The sequence below is a fragment of the Prosopis cineraria genome, unplaced genomic scaffold (genome assembly GCF_029017545.1).
Source record: "Prosopis cineraria cultivar Desert tree isolate PC_DT_omini unplaced genomic scaffold, ASM2901754v1 PC1140, whole genome shotgun sequence".
Classification (NCBI taxonomy): Eukaryota; Viridiplantae; Streptophyta; class Magnoliopsida; order Fabales; family Fabaceae; genus Prosopis; species Prosopis cineraria.
Window position 1 is genome coordinate 15,197 of NW_026556465.1, and position 20,198 is coordinate 35,394.

The 20,198-nt window shown below is 35.2% G+C and overlaps 4 protein-coding genes and 1 pseudogene across 7 annotated transcripts; all 5 read right to left on the reverse strand.

Moving 5' to 3' along the window:
- Positions 1–123: 123 nt before the first annotated feature.
- LOC129299374 (UDP-glycosyltransferase 87A1-like) lies at positions 124–1,868 on the reverse strand. Its single transcript, XM_054937845.1, has 2 exons — positions 1,353–1,868; positions 124–1,184 (listed from the first exon to the last, which is right to left on the reverse strand). The coding sequence occupies exons 1-2, from the start codon at positions 1,849–1,851 to the stop codon at positions 319–321; spliced, it is 1,365 nt and encodes a 454-aa protein (XP_054793820.1). The 5' UTR covers positions 1,852–1,868; the 3' UTR covers positions 124–318.
- A 4,447-nt stretch (positions 1,869–6,315) lies between these two features.
- On the reverse strand, positions 6,316–8,214 carry LOC129299373 (UDP-glycosyltransferase 87A1-like). The gene is made up of 2 exons (XM_054937844.1): positions 7,588–8,214; positions 6,316–7,404 (listed from the first exon to the last, which is right to left on the reverse strand). The coding sequence occupies exons 1-2, from the start codon at positions 8,084–8,086 to the stop codon at positions 6,518–6,520; spliced, it is 1,386 nt and encodes a 461-aa protein (XP_054793819.1). The 5' UTR covers positions 8,087–8,214; the 3' UTR covers positions 6,316–6,517.
- Positions 8,215–11,692: 3,478 nt separating this feature from the next.
- LOC129299375 (UDP-glycosyltransferase 87A2-like) lies at positions 11,693–13,961 on the reverse strand. 3 transcript variants are annotated; one of them, XM_054937847.1, is made up of 3 exons: positions 13,384–13,961; positions 12,577–12,672; positions 11,693–12,459 (listed from the first exon to the last, which is right to left on the reverse strand). In XM_054937847.1, the coding sequence occupies exons 1-3, from the start codon at positions 13,868–13,870 to the stop codon at positions 11,780–11,782; spliced, it is 1,263 nt and encodes a 420-aa protein (XP_054793822.1). In that variant the 5' UTR covers positions 13,871–13,961; the 3' UTR covers positions 11,693–11,779. The 3 variants fall into 3 exon arrangements, with proteins under 3 accessions (XP_054793822.1, XP_054793823.1, XP_054793821.1); XM_054937848.1 differs by lacking the exon at positions 12,577–12,672 and having other exon boundaries at positions 13,384–13,959; XM_054937846.1 differs by having other exon boundaries at positions 11,693–12,672; positions 13,384–13,959.
- A 2,379-nt stretch (positions 13,962–16,340) lies between these two features.
- Positions 16,341–18,597, reverse strand: LOC129299371 (UDP-glycosyltransferase 87A1-like). Of its 2 annotated transcripts, none has more exons than XM_054937842.1 (2): positions 17,939–18,597; positions 16,341–17,382 (listed from the first exon to the last, which is right to left on the reverse strand). In XM_054937842.1, exons 1-2 carry the CDS (start codon positions 18,456–18,458, stop codon positions 16,472–16,474), a joined length of 1,431 nt encoding a protein of 476 aa, XP_054793817.1. In that variant the 5' UTR covers positions 18,459–18,597; the 3' UTR covers positions 16,341–16,471. The 2 variants fall into 2 exon arrangements, with proteins under 2 accessions (XP_054793817.1, XP_054793816.1); XM_054937841.1 differs by having other exon boundaries at positions 17,918–18,597.
- A 58-nt stretch (positions 18,598–18,655) lies between these two features.
- Positions 18,656–19,775, reverse strand: LOC129299372 (UDP-glycosyltransferase 87A1-like; annotated as a pseudogene).
- Positions 19,776–20,198: the final 423 nt, after the last annotated feature.

The following is a 20,198-nucleotide window of genomic DNA, read 5'->3' on the forward strand; positions in this document are numbered from 1 at the left end:
AATCGACGCCCATGCGGATAACAATTTTTTTAATGCAGTACCTCTTATAATACTTCATTATTGATTTGCATTCATTTATGGATAAAGTTCACAACGATATTTTCTCTGCTGCTTTCCAGTGGCTAATCGGCATTAATGTCACTAGTATAATTTATGTGAATCCAATCCAATATGAATACTAACTAAAAAAGCAAAATTGCATGAGAAGTTAAGAACATAAACAATAGACTGAAATACAAATCTGCATCTCAATCACGACGTGTATGAGTGGGGGAGTGGGCTAAGCTAGCCAGTGGCAGTGGCGTGTATCCAGGTCTCCTAAATCATGTCTTTTACAAAAGCTTCCATATTCATGTCAGAGGAACCACCTTTAGAAATCGCTCCGCGAAACAAGGCCTTGAGTTCTTTTGCTTTCTCTCTGATCTTCTTACCTTCCTCGCTCTCAACCTCCATCACCATCTTAAGCACTTTCAGTATTTCTCCTTTCGTTACAAAATTCTCTGATCTCTCACCACCCACCTTCCACCCATTCTTCCACTCTTCTGCAACATGCCTGCAATTCGAAAACTGATCCAGAAATATTGGAAATCCCAAGATTGGCACGCCAGCAAAGCAAGCTTCCAGAGTTGAATTCCATCCACAATGGCTCCAAAAACCCGCAATAGAAACATGGCACAACACCTTCAACTGGTCACACCATGGCACCACCAGTCCCTTATCCCCACATTTCTCTCTCAGCCACTTAACATCTGAACGACCCACCCACAGAAAACGAATGCCACTGCTTTTCAAAGCTGATGCCAGCTCTTCCATCTGGGGACGAGACATTGAAAGGAAACTACCCATAGAGATGTACAATACTGACGTTTCTGGCTGAGAGTCCAACCACTTTATAATGTGGTCAGAGTTGGCGGTTGATGAATCTCTTGGCGGTTCAAGTTCCATAAAAGGTATAGCAGGGCCTATCGCATAGAGACGAAAGGGGAATATAGCCTTTAGATAATCTATGTGTTCAGCTTCTAACTCTTGGATCGAATTGAGGAGGAGGCAATCGGTTTTGGCTAATCCAGGGATGCAATCCAGGGACATCTTCAAAAAACGGAGATCGCTTTCGTAGAGTAGCTTTCGTAGATCAGTGAGCTGTAAGGAAGAGATCCGCTGGATTTGCTCATCAGCTTGCTCGTCTGTATCACTAACTCGTTATGGATGAAGTCAAAAGCGAAAAATTCCTGAACTATTGTTTGGCTAAACTATTAAACGTCACAGAATGTTATAATTGATAATGACAATAACGCATTAAAAAAAAAAATACATTAACTTAACAAAAACAAGTATGGTGTAGGATGCATTACCCAAAAGATGAACCGACAAACGCCGATCTGGGCCAGGGGCTAACATATCCAGCTGACGGTAGGTTTCGAAGGACGAAGCTGACATCGTCCATAACAGAGCCACCGGAATATTCCTAAGGTTTGCCACAGCGGCTGGCCACACCAAATTAGCATCAGCAACGATAGCTGTAACCGGCGGCTCAAGTTGATTGAGAAGCTGCTCGAACGTAGGTCTCATCACTGTTGCAATGGCCTCGACAAAACCAGGAACATCGTGGGCCGTCTGGCCGTCAGGAGGCATGACGTCGGGGATAGTGGCGACGCGAATAGTATGTGGCTTGGGGTAAGAACGGATGAAGCCGAGCCACTCTTGGGTGACGACGAAGGTGATGATAAGGTCGTCGGGTGTTCTTGAAGAGAGAAATTTGCAGAGGTTGATCATGGGGTTGACAAGGCTTCTGGTGGGGAACGGCAGGGCCACCACATGCCCCTTAACGCAGTCTGCAACTTCCATGGACATGTTCACTGCAACTAATGAAGCTTGGGTATATTTAAATTTGTTGAAATTCTAGATCCTAGGTGATATGTATTCACAGGGGTTAACCAAGAATATCGACGCTCCAGATATAACCACGTCAAAATTTAATCCGAGTTGTCAGTTGGACCCCCTAGAAAAAAAATTTATCTTAGACCTTGAGCCGCCGCTAGCTCATCGTGACAACATCTTTATTTTTTTAATGAGATAATGTAATAGATAATTCTTTAATTGTGGTCAATGTTTTGCTTTGTAAGATTTGTAAATTGGATTACTCTATCTTCAATTTTAACAAAATTTATTATTGTAGGTCGCGACGATCTTCAAAGACGTTTGAGGCATAATTTCACATGGGCGCTTTGCAAATTGACGTGGAAACTGGATATTTTTGAGGTGGTTTACTTCACTATTATTATCATAGTATTGAAACCGGACCGAACTGGTCGGGTCAACCCCGAATCGGTGACTCGATCCCTTGTCCGATCTGAGTTTACTCCTAAACCGATGAGAGGATGAAGCGGTGTAAACCGATCAACCGAGATTCAACCTGATATAACCTGGTAGGTTGACTGGGTTAACCAGGGTTTTTTTTGAAATTTTTTTCATTTTTTATTTTTCAGAGTGTTGAGTTCAAAAATAAGATAACAAAAAAAGAGTGAAATTAAAGTTAAAAAATGAAAAATTAAAGGGAGTGCACGCTAAGTCCAATCTAAATTTTCAGACAGCATTTAATTCGGCCTTTCATCTGTATCTCTCCTCTCTCGCCCTAACTTAATCAGCGTCTCTTCTCTAACTTAGTCTTCGTCTCTTCTCCAAGCTCTAGCTCTATCTCCGTCTCTTCTCCAGCTTTATCTCTATCTCTGCTATCTCTCTCTCTTCTCTAGCTTAGTCTCTGATTCCTTGTCTCTTTTCTAGCTCTATCTCCATCTCTTCTCTAGACTTTTGAGATTGAAGAGTTGTAATTATAATAATAGATATTTAAAGTGTTGTATTTCATTACTGTTAGACTTTTGAGTGGTTGGATTTGGTTGAATATTTTTATAATTAATGTCTTTTTATTTAAATTGTATTACTTTAATCATGACCGATTTGCCACCGGTTCAAACCCCTGTTCAACCCTAATTGAACCATTAACCCGTGACCTGGTGCCATGTCCAATTCAATGATCGATCCGGTTGTATGTATCTTAATTATTGTTGTTATAATTATTTTGCCAACATATTTGGACCCGTTTGGATATCTATTCAAAAAAAATTTTATTATAAAAAAATAATTAATATGCCTGATTCTAAATATAATTGATTATAGTATGTGGTATATAGAGGTCATTTGTTTAAGATTTAAAAATAAATTATTTTTAGGTAATTTATAGATTATAAAAAGAGATTATTTTATAAATATTTTATAAAAAAACAAATATTATTTTATGTTTGGTTACAATAATAAAAAAATAATTATTAATTAGTTATTTTAAAATTTTATGCTATCTTCCTTAATTTTTATTTTATAAAAATAATTTATTATTATATTATTTTAAAATTTGATGATATGTTTTACGTATCCCTTTTATTTAAAATACTCTCTCTCATTTTATATTATATTATTTTTAGAAGCTATTATGAGTAGCTTTTGAAAATAATCAAAAATCTGTTTTTTTATTTTAATTATTTTTAAAAATTTAAACAAACATAATAAAAACTTATAAAATATATTTTTTGAAAAATAAGTTATTTTTTCAAGGAATAAGCTAAAAGAAATAGGTCCATAATTTTTTTATAAAATTGATTAATGAGATTGATTTTAATCAAAATTAAAAAGTATAGTTAAAAAATAAAATTGAACAAAACATAATTGAAAATTACGCAAAAAAAATCATAATTTTGTATAATATGTCCCAAAATCCACGCTGCATGTTAAAATAATAGTTTTGGATTTACAGTTAATTTTGTCCTCTGTAATAAGTTTGAATATTTTTAAAAAAATTGTAATAAGTTTGAATATTTTTAAAAAAATCATAATTTCAAGATTTTAACATGTAATTAAAAATTAAAATGTGCTGACTCTTACTGCTTTTCATTATATCCATGTTCACATATGGATGACATTTTTAATGAAATTTTTTGTTTATAGTTTTTCATTATTAATTTTCACACATTTAATTCAATGATAATTTGAGAATTTTCCTGAGTCTAGTTTTTTTTTTTTACATTGTATATAAGTACTTTTTATTAAAAATAATTCTATTTAAAACACCACCGGGCATTAAATATGAATTAAGAACTTAACAAGTAAAAGACCAGAATACAAACAAGTGAATGAAGTGTATTATCTTTTTGTTCATCTGAAAAAAAACCAATTTTATTAATCACAAAAATTATTACCAACCACGTATATTATCAACGATTCATTTTTTTTAAAAAAATTAATTTTTTAATCCTTTAATTTTTAATTCACTTGTAACTCAGTTTCTCAATTATGATTCACTGTGACTCAATCCTTCAGCTATAACTCGCTTATAACTCAATCCCTCAACTTTTGAATCGCTTACAAATTAGTCTTTGAACTTTTGTTAATTTTTTTATTTTAACTTATATCTCACATCAATGAGCAAGGTGAGGGTATTTTAGAATAATATATGAGCATTTTTTTATCCCTTTTATTTGATAAGAAATTTTTTTAAAAAAATTAAAAAATAAGGACCGAATTATAGGTGAATAAAAAATTGAGGGATTGAGTTGCAGTGAGTTATAGTTGAGGGACTGAATCGCAGCGAATTATAATTGAAGGACTGAGTTATAAATGAGTTAAAAGTTAAAAAATTAAAAAATTATTATTATTATTATTTTTCATACAAGAAATGTGCATGAAGTCGAGGGCCAGGGCTAGAGGCAAATATGATAGGTTTCCTTTTTTTCATTCTTGACACGGCACCCTCCTTCTTAAATGCCCTGATGCAGCAAGATACTTTGGGTTTCAATTCCCTTTCCTTTTAATTTCAGTTTGTAACTTGGGCTGGTTCAACCTTTCGTATCAAAACAAAAATAATAGTAATCTTACCTCCCCTTTTGATCGACGCCCCAAAATATGACCACATCACCCATTTATAGGCAAAATAAACCAGTGTCGTCAAGAGAATCAGTTTTAGTGTTTATCACACATACGGGTACTAGAAACCCGTCGCTGTTTAGATCTAATTCAATAGTTCATATTTACAGCTTTTTACTTAGATTAAAAAATTATTTTAATAAATTCAGAATATAAAATAAAAACAATATCTTAATTGCCAGCTTTTCAAAAAAAAATCATTTAAAAAACATTAGTTAAAAAGCTGTAAATTTAAATAATTTAAATTAAATTTAAATGATCCAAAAGTGATGAGTTTTTAATTCTCATCCGTATGATAAACACTATAACTAATTTCCTCGTCAAGCCCAAAAGAAAAACATCAGAGCCGCGACCCTTCCGATTCGATTAATCCCAAGTTCCCAACCATTCACAGTATCGTCTACCACATAAAAAAAGGTTTAACCTCACAATATGGAATAAATATTTTATAACTAAGTCTATTTTCGAAAAATATATATAGAATTCACAAAAAAAATATTTGAAAATAAAACGCAGAAGAATATTGAACAAGCTCACATTAAATCAAACAATACAATTACAGCCTATAAATGAATAGACATATAAATAATAGTAATATTATAAGAATAAGAAATGAACTTGTGTTCATAAAATTAAGGTTATTAAACTCATAAGTTTCAATAAATTTATGATAAGAATGTAAATTTAAAATATAAACTTAAACTGTAAACTCATAAAAATTTATTTTTATTAATAAATAATCTTTAAAAGTACATAATTAAATAATTAAAATTAAAATGTAAAATATGACTATAGTTTAATTTAAACACATTTCAAATATAAATTATTAAAATTAAATCTACATATATTAATATATTATTATACTCAACATAACAATTTTAAGTAAAACATCTTATTTTTGATATTTTTGTTTTATTTTTTATTAATATTACTTTTTTTTTAGTTTCATTTTTCATTAAATCAAATCTTACTACTTATACGAATCAAATTTTATATAATATATATCTATCTTACTTAATAAATTTATAAAAAAATTGACATAATTTTATAAGTTATAAATATAAAATCAATAAATTCAAAAAGTCAATTCGCTAATTTAATTGAATTTTATTTAATTCAAATTTATAAACAAATTAAAATGAATTTATAAGTTAAAAAATATAAATATAATAAACTCATAAAATGAACTTAAGAGTTTGTCATCATGTAGCTTCTAAGCTTCGTTTATAAATAGAAACATTTTCTTTCAAAAATTTTATATCTAGCTGTTCATATTATTAACGTACATGAATACCAACTAAAAATCGAACTGCATAAGAACCACTGAGACCGAGATACAAAATCTTTGTACGAATCATGTGTCTTATCAATGATTAATTGAGGATACGATACCAGTCTCGGCTTTCCGGGTATGTTCGTCTTGAACATTCCATGATGTCGCGGGTTTTAGACTGCGTATTCGCAGATATAATACATAATTGAGGATACGACACACACACACACACACGAAGTAGTGGGCTAGTAGCATGGCATACATCTTGAACTCCTAATTGCACATACTTCCTTGGACGCCTAAAATGTCTTCCACAAAAGCATCGAGGTTCAAGTCAGAGGAACCACCTTTGGCAATCTCTCGGCGAAACAAGGCCTTCAGTTCTCTGGCCTTGTCTCTTATCTTCTTCCCTTCTTTACTCTCAAGGTCCATCACCATCTTAAGCACTTTCAATATTTCTTCTTTCGTTACAAAGTCTTCTGATCTCTCACCACCCACCTTCCATCCATTCTTCCACACTTCCCCAATATGCCTGCAATTCGAGAACTGATCCAGAAATATTGGAAATCCCAGGATTGGCACACCAGCAAAGCATGCTTCCAGAGTCGAATTCCATCCACCATGGCTCCAAAACCCCGCAACAGAACTGTGGCACAACACCTTTAATTGGTCGCACCATGGCACCACCAGACCCTTATCCCCACATTTCTCTCTTAGCCACTCAGTATCTGAACGACCTACCCAAACAAAACGAATTCCGCTTATTTCCAAAGCTGAAGCAAGTTCTTCCATTTGAGGACGGGACATGGAAAACGAACTACCCACAGAGATGTATAATACTGACAATTTTGGCTGAGAATCTAGCCAGTTTATTATATGGTCAAAGTTAGTGGTTGATGAATCGCTCGGTGGTTCGAGTTCCATAAAAGGTATGGCTGGGCCTATTGGATATAGACGAAAGGGAAGTTTAGCTTTTAGAAAGTTTATCTGTTCAGGTTCTAGCTCTTGGATCGTGTTGAGGAGGAGATAACGAGTCTTGGCTAATCTTGGAATGCAATTCAGGGCAATCTTCAAAAAACTGAGATCGCTTTCAAGAAGCAGCCTCCGTAGATCAGTGAGTTGTGAGGAAGAGAGTCGCGGGATGTGTTCAGCTTGCCCATCTGTATCACTAACTCGTTATCGATGAAGTCAATAGCAGAAGATTCCTAAACCATGCTATTCAGGCAAACAATTAAACGTCACAGAATAGGATAACTGATGATGGCGGCGACGATTTTGGTTTTAAAAATAACAAAAGTCTTAAATTAAGGAAACAAGTGGGGTGCATGATACATAGACATTACCCAAGAGATGAACCGACAAACGCCGGTCGGGGCCAGGGGCCAAGATATCCAGCTGACGGAAGGTTTCGAAGAACGACGCTGACATCGTCCATAACAGAGCTGCCGGAATATTCCTTCGGTTTGCCACAGCAGCTGGCCACGCCAACTCAGCATCAGAGATGATAGCAGTCACCGGCGTCTCAAGTTGATCGAGAAGCTGCTCGAACGGAGGTCTCATGTTGGTGGCGACGGCTTCGGAGAAAGCAGGAACGTCGTCGAGGATCTGGGAGTCCAAGGGAATGACGTTGGGGATGGTGGCGAAGCGAATGGTATGGGGCTTGGGGTAAGATTGGATGAACCCAAGCCACTCCTGGGTGACGACGAAGGTGATGAGAAGGTCCCAGGGTTGCCTGGAAGCGAGAAATTTGCAGAGGTTCATCAAGGGGTTGACATGGCCACTGGTAGGGAAAGGCAAGGCCACCACATGCCTCTTGAAAGACGGCGGAACTTCCATGGACATAATCACGGCTAAAAATGAAGCTTGGGTTTACTTAATCTGCTGTCCTAAATCTCAGGTGAGGGAGAACCAAGGATATGGCCTTTCCTTTTCCACAATGTCGTCGGTGATTGGACAAGTCTTAATGAAGCAGCATTTCTGGATAAAATAAATCCAAGCATACGAACCCCGTGACATAAAAAGTAGGGTAAAATGTCAGAGATAAGCCTAACCTCAACTATAATTTATGGCTCAATTCTGCAATTTAATTTTAAATATTTTTTTATTATTATCTTAACGTTAAAAACAAGTTAATTATAAGTCAGTCGCATTATTTTTAAATATTTTTTATCATATTAATGATTATTTTTACCTCATAATTTTTATTTAAAAAATTATTTTTATCACTCAATTTAAATATTTTATAATAAAAAATATTAAAAATATAATGTGGTAAAAAAAAAGCAAGATGATGAACAATTTAATTTTGTAAAATTGAATAATAAAAGTAATTTATAATTAAGTTTAAAGTTATTGGTGACTTTTTGTGTATAATTTAAAAAAAAAATAATTTTTAATTTTAAATAAAAATATCATGGAAAGATGATATAAAAAATCTCCTTATTTTCAAGGTATCAAGAAACTTTTTGAGATTTTATTATGAAAATACCTTTCTATCCTTCGGCACTTTTTTTCTTTGGGTTAAAAATAGAAACCCCAACACACACAACCATGGGAAACTCGTCGAAGTCATGAATCTGGAGGAGGCTGGCGAATCTTCCATCCAGGACCACCTGCAGATCAATCCCCACCATCATGGAAGATCGTGAAGATATATAGCTCCGTCATTTACTATTTTTCTGATCTCCTTGACATTCCAGATGGCAATATTACACTATAATCACCCCAATAAGACAAGAAGAATCAATTCCACTATCGGGGATCCTCTTGTCTTGTATATTAATTACCTTTTAAAAATATAATTTAATTTATTTTATAAGTTATTAGTTGATGAAATTATTTTATTTTAAATTAAAATTTTTAAACTACTTTTAAAAAGTAAGAAAGAAAAATAAAAAAAATAATATTATATTATTTATTTATTTTTTGTTTTTTATTTGAGAGTTATATTTAAAATTTTATTTGTTTTTATTTCTTATATTTTTATTATATTAATATTGATAAAATTAATAAAAATGATTTATAAATAAAATTGAAGGAGTAATTTAAAATCTTTTTTTCGCTAGTTCAGGTGGAAATGGAAGAAGCAGTTGCCACGGTGGCTTACACATTCTTGAAAATTCAAGTACTTTAACTTGCCCAATTAAGTCGAAATTAATTAAAAACCTAAGAGACAAATGAACACGATTTTTTTCGCACATGAATAATCCTGATATTGATTCATGCGAATCCAGACCTCGGAGATGTTTCAATACCAAATGGCGGAGGCAGGCTGCTCGCGGCAGCGGCGGCGGCGGCGGCATGGAGGAGGAGGAAGACGACAAGAAGGATAAGAGGGACTAATGATTTTGTTGAGGCGGTAGACTTCCAAGCAAGCAATTAGTCTCGAAGAAATCGAAGACTCTTTTTGCCTTCCTCCTCCAGATTCATTGACTTCGACTGAAACTTGACGCTCTTACTGAGTTCCCTTGGCTGCCTTAGCGGTTCCCTTTTCTTTTCCTTTTTTGAACTATGCAAACGGATAGAAAGGTGATTTCGTGGTAAAATTTAATCCCAAAAAGTCCCTTGGATTTCAAGGTATTAATTTGAGATTTTCATATTCCAGAGAGATTTTTTATGCAATACATATTAGGTCTTTTTTTGGGGGGGGGGTAAGATTTGTAAAATGGACTTGTCCATCTTTAAATGTAACAATAATTTATGGCCCAAAAAATGTAACACTAATTTTACAATATAAAAAATATGATCACTGAATTTATTATTGTAAAAATTTTACAGAATAAATTAAAAATTACCCCGGGGGGGGAGAATATATGGTGCAAACTCACATCAAATCAAACACTACAAAATATCGTGATGGTTTGCACAAAGGAATCAGTCCCATTTTTCCTAAGTGTTGATCTGCATGGGTAGAGTTAGACGGATTTTCCCAAAAATAAAAGGTTACATACGATACCACGGCGTCAAAGACATTGTGAATTTGTGAGGGTAAAACGCTAAGCTTTCCTCTCATTAATAAAAAACCCACTAAGCTATCAGCACCTAGTCATAAGTTCGCTTGGATACTTTGAAATGGCCCAATAGTAATAGTAGTAGGTAAGAGTTGAAGTCTTTTTTGTGGGTCCAATCTGAAATTCAGTCATAAAACTGAAGCAGAAAAATACAAAGGAACTAAATGCAAAAAACAGAGAGTAACCAGAGTTCAAGACTTCAAATGATCGAATAAGTGATGGACTGCGATGATAGTGGGGCCTCAAAGATGTGACAGCTCGGCAATAGTTACTCGCTAGGTGCTTCTCTCAAATTCCTTTCAACAAGTGTGTTAAAAACATCAACTTCTTTTCTTTAGGTTTCATCTTAAAATATTCACCATTTTACCATACCCTTTTTTTTTTAACACACACACGTGGATGGACTAGAGGAGTTTCTTTTCGCCTGAGCCATGGGATTGCAAGTTGCAACGCCTTCTTTACATGCATGCTCTCAAGCGGGTTGTCGGGAAGTAAAGGGACTTAAAGAGAATTTTAGCTATATAAACAAGTATACTGCATGTACTAATATATTAGCTTTTTAGATAAAGAGTAATAATCCTGTGACAAAGTAATATTAGAGTCAGACCCGAGTTTGCCCAGTCGGTGGGCCCCTCTGGTGGGCCACCAGTGACAGAGGCATCACGGATTGGCCGGGAGAGTTGTCAGGATGTGGAGGGACTTGAGGAGGGTCTTGATTATATAAGTAGGTGCGCTACACGCCCTAACAGGTTAGCTTTTTGGGGAGAAAATAATGGCCCCGTGACAGGGTGCTTTGCAAACTGATATGGGAACCGTCAAGTAGAGTCAAAAATTTGAATGGACAAGATTTATTCAGGCTCAATTTAAATACATTTGACTCAAATAAACTTGAATTTGAATAAATTTGATTCTCTAAAAAAACTTGAATAGTCAAGCTCGATTAGAATTTTTTCGAGCTTTGGGTAGCTTGAATATCTGAATTTTATTTTTAAATTAATTTTAATGAATTTTTTACTTTAAAATTAATTTTTTATTTATAAATAAAATGGCATAAAATTTAAATAATTAATTAATATTTATTATATATTATATATTTTTTAAAAATAAAATTGTTTATTTGAGTATTTAAATCAAACCCGAACTTGATCGCCCGAATTTTTTTGAGCCTATTCGAATATAAAAAATATGTTTTTTTAAGCCTGACTTTAAATTTTTTCTAATGAATTTGGATTAATTTGTTAGACTTAACTTAAATTATCGGCTCTACTATCAATTATGAATCCATTGTGGGTCTAAACATTTTACTTTGGACACTGGCAGCAATAAATATTTAACAATATCAATAGACATTGTTGTGAGTTTCCATATTTTTTAAAACATTAAATGATTTCCTTATTTTCAACACTAAAACATCTCTCTTCATATTATTACTAATGCGACCAGAAATACAAATTTTTATTACCAATACGGCTTTATTACACCAGTTATCAATTTACCATACACATTGTATATATGCAAAAAAGGTCTAAGGCTTTTCCACAGGACTCAAATCGCCATGAACATCTAAAATGTCTTGGACAAAAGCATCAAGGTTCATGTTAAAGGAACCACCTTTGGCAATCGCTCCCCGAAACAAGGGCTTGAGTTCTTTTGCCTTGTCTCTTATCTTTTTTCCTTCTTTGCTCTCAAGATCCATCACCATCTCAAGCACTTGCACTATTTCTTCTTTTGTTACAAAGCTCTCTGATCTCTCACCACCCACCTTCCATCCATTCTTCCACTCTTCTGCAATATGCCGGCAATTCGAGAACTGATCCAGAAATATTGGAAATCCCAAGATTGGCACGGCAGCAAAGCAAGCTTCCACAGTTGAATTCCATCCACCATGGCTCCAAAACCCCACTATAGAACCATGGCACAACACTTTCAACTGGTCACACCATGGCACCACCAGTCCCTTATCCCCACATTTCTCTCTCAGCCACTCGGCCTCTGAACGACACGCCCACAGAAAACGAATCCCACTGCCTTTCAAGGCTGAAGCAAGTTCTTCCATCTGGGGACGAGACATTGAGAGGAAGCTGCCCACAGATATGTACAAGACTGACATATTCGGCTGAAAATCCAGCCACTTTATTATATGGTCAGAGTCGGTCGTTGAAGAATCACTCGAAGGTTCAAGTTCCAGAAACGGTATGGCAGGGCCTACAGGATAGAGATGAAATGAGAATTTAGATTTTATATAATTTATTTGCTCAGATTCTAGCTCTTGAGTAGTGTTGAGCAAGAGATAATCTGTTTTGGCTATTTCTGAAATGCAACCCAAGCCAATCTTCAAAACTGTGGGATCCAATTCTTGAAGTAGTTTTCGAACATCAGTGAGCTGTGACGAAGATATGTGCTCATCAGCTTCCTCGTCTGCATCACTAAGTCGTCATCAATGAACTTAAAAAGTTTAAAGTCCTACTCTACTGTTTAGTTAAACATGACAAATCACAAAATATAATGTTAGGTGATAGTATCACAGGGGATGATGACAAAACTAAACCTATGAAATACTCTTATTTTCTTATTTACATTATAGGAAGAAAGCATTACTTTTTATTTCATAGGGTATTTTACAATTTTTTATATTTATTTTTATCTTTATTAAATATTAAAAAATTATTAAAAATATTTTTTATTTTTATTAGGGGATAGAAGTAGAAATTTATTAAATTTTAAGATAAAATTAGTAAAATTTAAGATTGCATTTGATTATAATAAAACATGTTGACTTATAAAAAGAATCAAATGGAGTATTAAATAGTACTCCTCCTGATCGAAAATATAAGAACTTTTCTCCAATTAATCTTAATTTAAAATATAAGCAACTTAATATCTATAAAATTTTTCCCCTTGTAATTATTAACTCAAACACATATATAAATTTATATTTCACTCATCATGAAATACAATAGTAATTGAAATTCATAATTAAAAAATAATATATATTTTTATATTTACATGAGTATGAGAATTTTATGGTTATACAAATATTTTTTTAAAAACTCCCTGTATTTTGCACCGAAATGAGTAACGCCGGCGACGCCAAAAATAATGAAACGAGTGTCGTGTAGGATACGTTACCCAAAAGATCAGCCGCCAAGCGCCGGCCAGAGGCCAACATGTAATCCAGCTGAAGATACGTGCAGAAGAATGACGCCGACATCGTCCACAACAGAGCCACGGGTATATTCCTCTTATGTGCAACGGAGGTTGGCCACACCAGCTCAACATCAGCGACGATAGCAGTCACCGGCGGGTTGAGCTGATCTAGTAGCTGCTCGAACGCATCCCTCATCTTCGTGACGATGGCTTGCGAGAAGCGACAAATATCGTCAAGTATCTGGCTCTCCAGGGGGATGACGTTGGGGATGGTGGCGTAGCGAATAGTATGCGGCTTTGGGTAAGATTCGATGTAGCTGAGCCACTCTTCAGTGACGACGAATGTGATGATAACATCGGAAGTTCTTGAAGCGAGAAATTTGCAGAGGTTCATCATGGGGTTCACGTGGCCTCTGGTGGGGAAAGGCACGGCCACCACATGCTTCTTCAAGCACGGTGGAGCTTCCATGGACACACACACACACAGAGAAACTAGTGAAGCTTGGGTTATGAGACAATATATAATATAGATTATAGAATATGGCGTCTCCGGAAGTCAGTGGACACGTTATTACTAGAGTCCTTAATCATCAATTTTCTCAAGATAATTGTCGTTGACCATCGCTCATGTTTTGATACTGATGAGCAAAATTAAATCTACAATAGTCGAAAATATCAATGCTTAGGTCACATATGGATCTGGAATAGACATAGATGACATAATGATGCGAACAGAAAATGCAATGGAAAGAGAAAAAGAACCAATTCAGATCTCAGGGAACATTATTTATAATTTTATATGTATGTTGATATTGGTTTTTTTTTTTACATTTAAAAAATTTCAGTCAATTTTGTTTCTGGGCAAGAAGCATCTGATTAAAATTTCATTAAACACTTAACCGCCGCTCATTTTAAATGTATCTCGTTTTTTAATTTTATTATACATATTAAAAAATAATCAAACAAAATGTATCATTTTTCTATCCAGGAAAAAAAAAACTTCACCAATGTTTTACCAGAAAAGTTACAACTATTGGAAAAACCTACATGTACGTCCACAATTTTTTGTTCTTTGTTTTGTTTTGATAATACCCAAATGCAACAATAAAATAGTTTGGTGGCGCGTCATGACCAAATCAAGTCTTGACTTTAAATAAATTAGACTGGGGGCATATATTTTATATGATGAGTTGCACTCTTTACTTTGTATGGTTGATGTGTATATATATATATATAGATTCTCCTATCAAGACCGTATATATTTTTAGAAAATATATACTTAACGGGGCCGACGATATTAAATTATTGACTAACATGGGTAAAATTGCAATTTAAATAATATTCTTTTATTCTGCCCTGCCTTGATATTGTGATTTTTTTTTTTTGGCCGAAGGGGAAAAAAGTGATATTATGAGTTTATGACCGGATTAAGCCAAATCTTTCGTGCAGCTGCAGCGAGCCAACTAAATTGCGCCCCCCTGGTTTGACCAAGAAATGCAAGGGGAAGCGGGGAACAACGGCATATATGTGCGTGAAGAATATTTAATGCACTCCTTGACTCATCATTTTTCAGCTTCATAATAGCCAATTAGCAATCACGTAATTATAAATGAAGTTCATGAATTAATAAGCATCCGTATGAGAATTTCCAGGCCGTTTTGGGTGCTTAGTATTCTTAATTTCAATTTCAATATCACTCATTTATATGAATAGTAAATAATAAATGTGAGCTATGTGTGTTAACCATAGTTAGTTAATTCGTTGAAAATAACGCCTCTATGAAGACGAAACCAAAAACTGAACCAAATTAAATTATAAATTTGGTCTATTCGATTATACACTTTCATTTGATTTGCAAATTTCAAAATCAAATCGATTAAGCAAATTAAATTATTTATATTTTTTTGTCCACTCATATATCTTCTTTTCATTGTGTTTTGCTGATTTTTGTTCTCATTTTTGCTTCCTGCATAATTTTTAATACATATGCATAGCATAGGTAACGAAGTAGAAATGGTCATTCTCATTTTGCAAGCCCATTTTAACATATGCATATGTGTGTGCGGCAAGGTACGTTGAACCGGACCGGTCAAACCGATCATGGCATTAGGTCATGAGTTAGTGGTTCAATTGGAGTTGAATCTGTGGCAAACTAGTCATGATTAAAATAATATAATTTAAATAAAAAGACATTAATTATAAAAACATTTAACCAAATCCAACCACTCAAAAGTCTAAGTATAATAAAATACTATATTTTTGGACTTAGCATGCTCTGCCTCTGATTTTTTATTTTTTGACTTCAATTTCACATTTTTTATCTTATTTTCAAATTTAGAGCTCTAAAAAATTAAAAATAAAAAAAAAATAAAAAACGACGTCATTTCAAGGGTAAAAGTTTGAAAAAATAATAACCCGATTAACTCGGTCAACCCGATGGGTTGATCGGGTTATATCGGGTTGAACCTGGGTTGACCGAGTTACACCGGTTCACTCCCTCACCAAGTTAAGGGTAAACCCAGACTGGATAAGAGATCGGGTCACCGGTTTTCGAGTTGACCCGACCGATCTGATTCAATTTTCAATACCATAGTGTGTGGGGTTTGAAATATCTATAACTGCCAATCGGTAAGGCATTTATCAATATATTCTTTTGGACAAAACAATAGATATAATATAGTTCTAAATAACTCATTACGAGCTCAATAACTTAATTAATTGATCAAATCGACCTATCAAAACTCTTGTTCAATTATATTTCAGTCTCGTCTGATTCAAATAATCACCATTGTTTGGTTGATTGGTTTTATGCATTTTTACACCAAACTCAACGGAACCAAACCCACCTCTACCTCTATGTATGCTTACCAAACATACATTCCTTTACTATATTCAGTTTTTTGTCCGAGGACTAAAAATGCAGTTGTATATATAAGAAATTAGATTATAAAGCTAGAGACCACATTAAAAATGCAATAATCTTCATCCGAGATATGTCGGTTTTTCTGTTTTTCCTTGTACACCTCAACCATTTATTAAATAATGATTACACAAGAAGACATTATTGTGCCTAAGAAGTGGACCAATGGTTCTGATGAACAGAATCAGAGGAAGCGCCTACAATGTCTTCCACAAAAGCGTCCAGATTCTTCACAAGGGAACCACCTTTGGCAATGGCTCCGCGACACAAGATCTTAAGCTGTCTTGCCTTGTCTCTTATTTCCTTCCCCTCTTCACTCTCTGCGTCCATCGCCATCCCAAGCGCTTTCAATATCTCTTCTTTCTTCAGTAACTCCTCCGATCCCTCACCACCCACCTTCCACCCATTCTTCCATTCTTCCACGATTTGCCTGCAATTCGAGAACTGATCCAGAAAGAAAGGATATCCCAGGATCGGCACGCCGGCAAAGCAAGCTTCCACAGTTGAATTCCATCCACCATGACTCCAAAAACCCACTATAGACCTGTGGCACAAAACTTTCAACTGGTCACACCATGGCACGACCAGTCCCTTATCCCCACATTTCTCTTTCAGCCACGCTGCATCTGAACGACACGCCCATAGAAACTGAATCTCACTGGTTTTTAAAGCTGAAGCCAGTTCTTCCATCTGGGGGCGAGACATGGAAAACAAACTACCCATAGAGATGTACAGTACCGACATCTTCGGCTGACAATCTAGCCACTTCATTACATGCTCAGAGTCGGTCGCTGATGAGTCGCTTGGTGGTTCGAGTTCTGTAAATGGTATGGCAGGGCCAACAGGATAGATTCGGAAGGGGAATTTAGCTTTCAGAAAATTTATTTCCTCAGCCTCAAGCTCTTGGATCGTATTGAGGAGGAGATAATCTGTTTTGGCTACTGGTGGAATGCAATCCAAGGCTCTCTTGAAAACTCCAAAATCCTTTTCGTGAACTAGCTTCCGAAGATTAATGGGTTGTTGTGAGGAAGAGCTTCCCTGAATTTGCTCAGCTTGCTTATCTGCATCACCAACTCGTTATCAATGAAGTCAAAAGCTTCAAGTCCTAAACTATGGTTTAGATTAACATTACAGTCAAAAAATATAATAATAATAATTGACGGTGACAACGAGTTTTCTTTTTATCTTTTCTTTCTTTTTTGTTTCAATGAAACATGTGCCGTGTGGAATATACATTATCGGACCCGGTAGTGTGCACGTCGTGGTGTTCATCATTCTGATAAAATCTGAATCATTTAAATTTTAATTTAAATAATTTAAATTTTAATTTAAATAATTTAAATTTTAATTTAAATAATTTAAATTTTAATTTATGTAAAATACATTTAAATAGTTAATATAATAATTATAAAATTTTAATATTAAATTTAATTTTTTAAATTAAATCTAAATCGTATTAAAAATAAAAAAATTATTAAAATTATTTTATATTTTTATATTTTTATTTTATTAAATATATATATAATAATGTTTTAAATTTATATTATCTAAATTAAAATTTAAACGGTCCAGATCTCGTTTCAGTAATGAACGTACCAAACCCATTCCATACATTACCTAGAAGATCAACCGTCAAACGCCGGTCAGGAGCAGGGGCCAGGATATCCAGCTGACGGTACGTGCAGAAGAACGACGCCGACATGGTCCATAACAGAGCAACCGGAATATTCCTCTGATTTGCCACGGCAGTCGGCCACGTCAATTCAACATCGGTGACGATGACAGTCGGCGGCTCAATTAGCTGATGATCGAGTAGCTCTTCGAATGCAGCTCTCATCTTCGTCCTGACAGATACAGAGAAGAGAGGCATGTCGTCGAGTATCTTGGTCTCGAAAGGGACGACGTTAGGGATGGTGGCGAAGCGAATAGTAGGTGGCTTGGGGTAAGATCCGATGTGGCTGAGCCACTCTTGGGTGACGACGAAGGTGATGGTAACATCGGTGGTTCTTGAAACGAGAAATTTGCAGAGGTTCATCATGGGGTTAACGTGGCCTGTGGTGGGGAAAGGCAGGGCCACCACATGCCCCTTCAAGCGCGTCGGAACTTGGCTGGACATATCCACAAAAGCTTGTGACATTCTCGGACGACGATGAACCAATATATAAAAAAAAGCTGAGGTTGACCAACAGTATGGCGTTTCCGCCAAGTCATTGGGCAGCGAGCGAGGGACCGACCCGGGTTCACATGGCGTGGGGCACCATCATCAGCGTCTTTCGCCAATTTTCTTAAGATAATTGTCGTTGAGATTGACCATCGTTCTTGTTTTTATAAAGGTTAGCAAAATTAAATATGTAGTATCAGAAAATCAACGCATTTGGTACATCATGAAGTAGATGCTAACACTTGTGTCAAAAGAGATCTATCTCAATTAGATATAGATGACATAATGATACTATCACAAAATGAAAAAGAAAATCATTACAGATCTCCGATAACTTCATTTATTTCAAGCCCTGGAAGAACCAAGATCGCTTCTACATTTCTTAGAGATTATCCTTGCATGTTTAACGGCTCACTTAGAAATGTCTCGTAAAAATGAATCTAGATTCCCATCAGATGATCCACCTTTTGAAATGGCTTGAACACAGAGACTCTTTAGCTCTCTTGCTCTGTCTCTTATTTGCTTCCTTCCCTGCTTTCAAGATCCATGAATCTCCTCACTAGCTCTGATATGTCTTCTTTTCCCACAAACATTTCACCGATCTCCGACTCTGATCTATCTATTTTCCAACCATTCTTCCAGTCATTCACAATTTGACTTGTGTTGGGAACTTGATCCAGAATAGAGGAAAAGTCAGGAGCGGCACACCAGAAAACAGAGCTTCAAGAATGGAGTTCCATCCACAGTGGCTCCAAAAACCACCTATAGAAGAATGAGACAACACCTTCAATTGGTCACACCACCACCATGCCCTTATCACCACAATTTTCCTGCAACCTTGAAGCTTCCCCACGAGCCACACAGAAGAACGGAATGCCACTTGTGTTGAGTGCTGAAACAATTTCGTCCATCTGGGCACTAGAAACTGAGAGGAGGAACTACCCAGAGAAATGTATAGTACTGATTCATGTGGCTGAGAATCTAGCCATTTTAGATGCTCAAGGTTGTGATCAGAATTAGGCTTGAGTTCTGAGTACGGTATAGTGGGGCAACAGGGTAGACAGGGAAGGGGAATGTAGCTTTCAGAGAATCAATTGCTTCAGGTTCTAGCTCATGTACTGTGGTGAGCAGAAGAAAATTTGCTTTGGGAACTTTTGATATACAATCCAATGCAAGCTGAAGAACTCGTTGGTTGTTTTCATTAATTACTGTTCGAAGATCTGCCATATGAGCCGAAGAAATTCCGGGCACGTGATCTGCTTCAACATCTTTTTTCTCAGTCATAACAACGCATATCAGGTCATACATGCGCTACTGATAATTTGACTGAACTATGAAAGTTTTTGTTATTAATTAAAATTGTACAGAAGAATGTCTATGAGAACTTCTCAGCAATCCTTATTATGAGCTAATAAGAGAGTTTGAAGAAGGATTGGGAGACTAATGACCATTGTACAAGTACTCATCGTGTTGCTCATTGGTTGAGACATTTCACTTGATTGGGATCATTCACACATTATATAGGTAAAATCAGATATAACGTATACAATATTAGTAATAATTTACTTCCCCAATTATCTTGCCTCGATGTTCTGCTACTTTCATTGATTTCAAAATATAGCACACTCGTGCTGTAAAGTGTTAGTGCTTTGTGACCCCAAATAATTTTTACGTCTGGATCCAAATAAACTTATAATTAGATTTTTTTTTCAATAA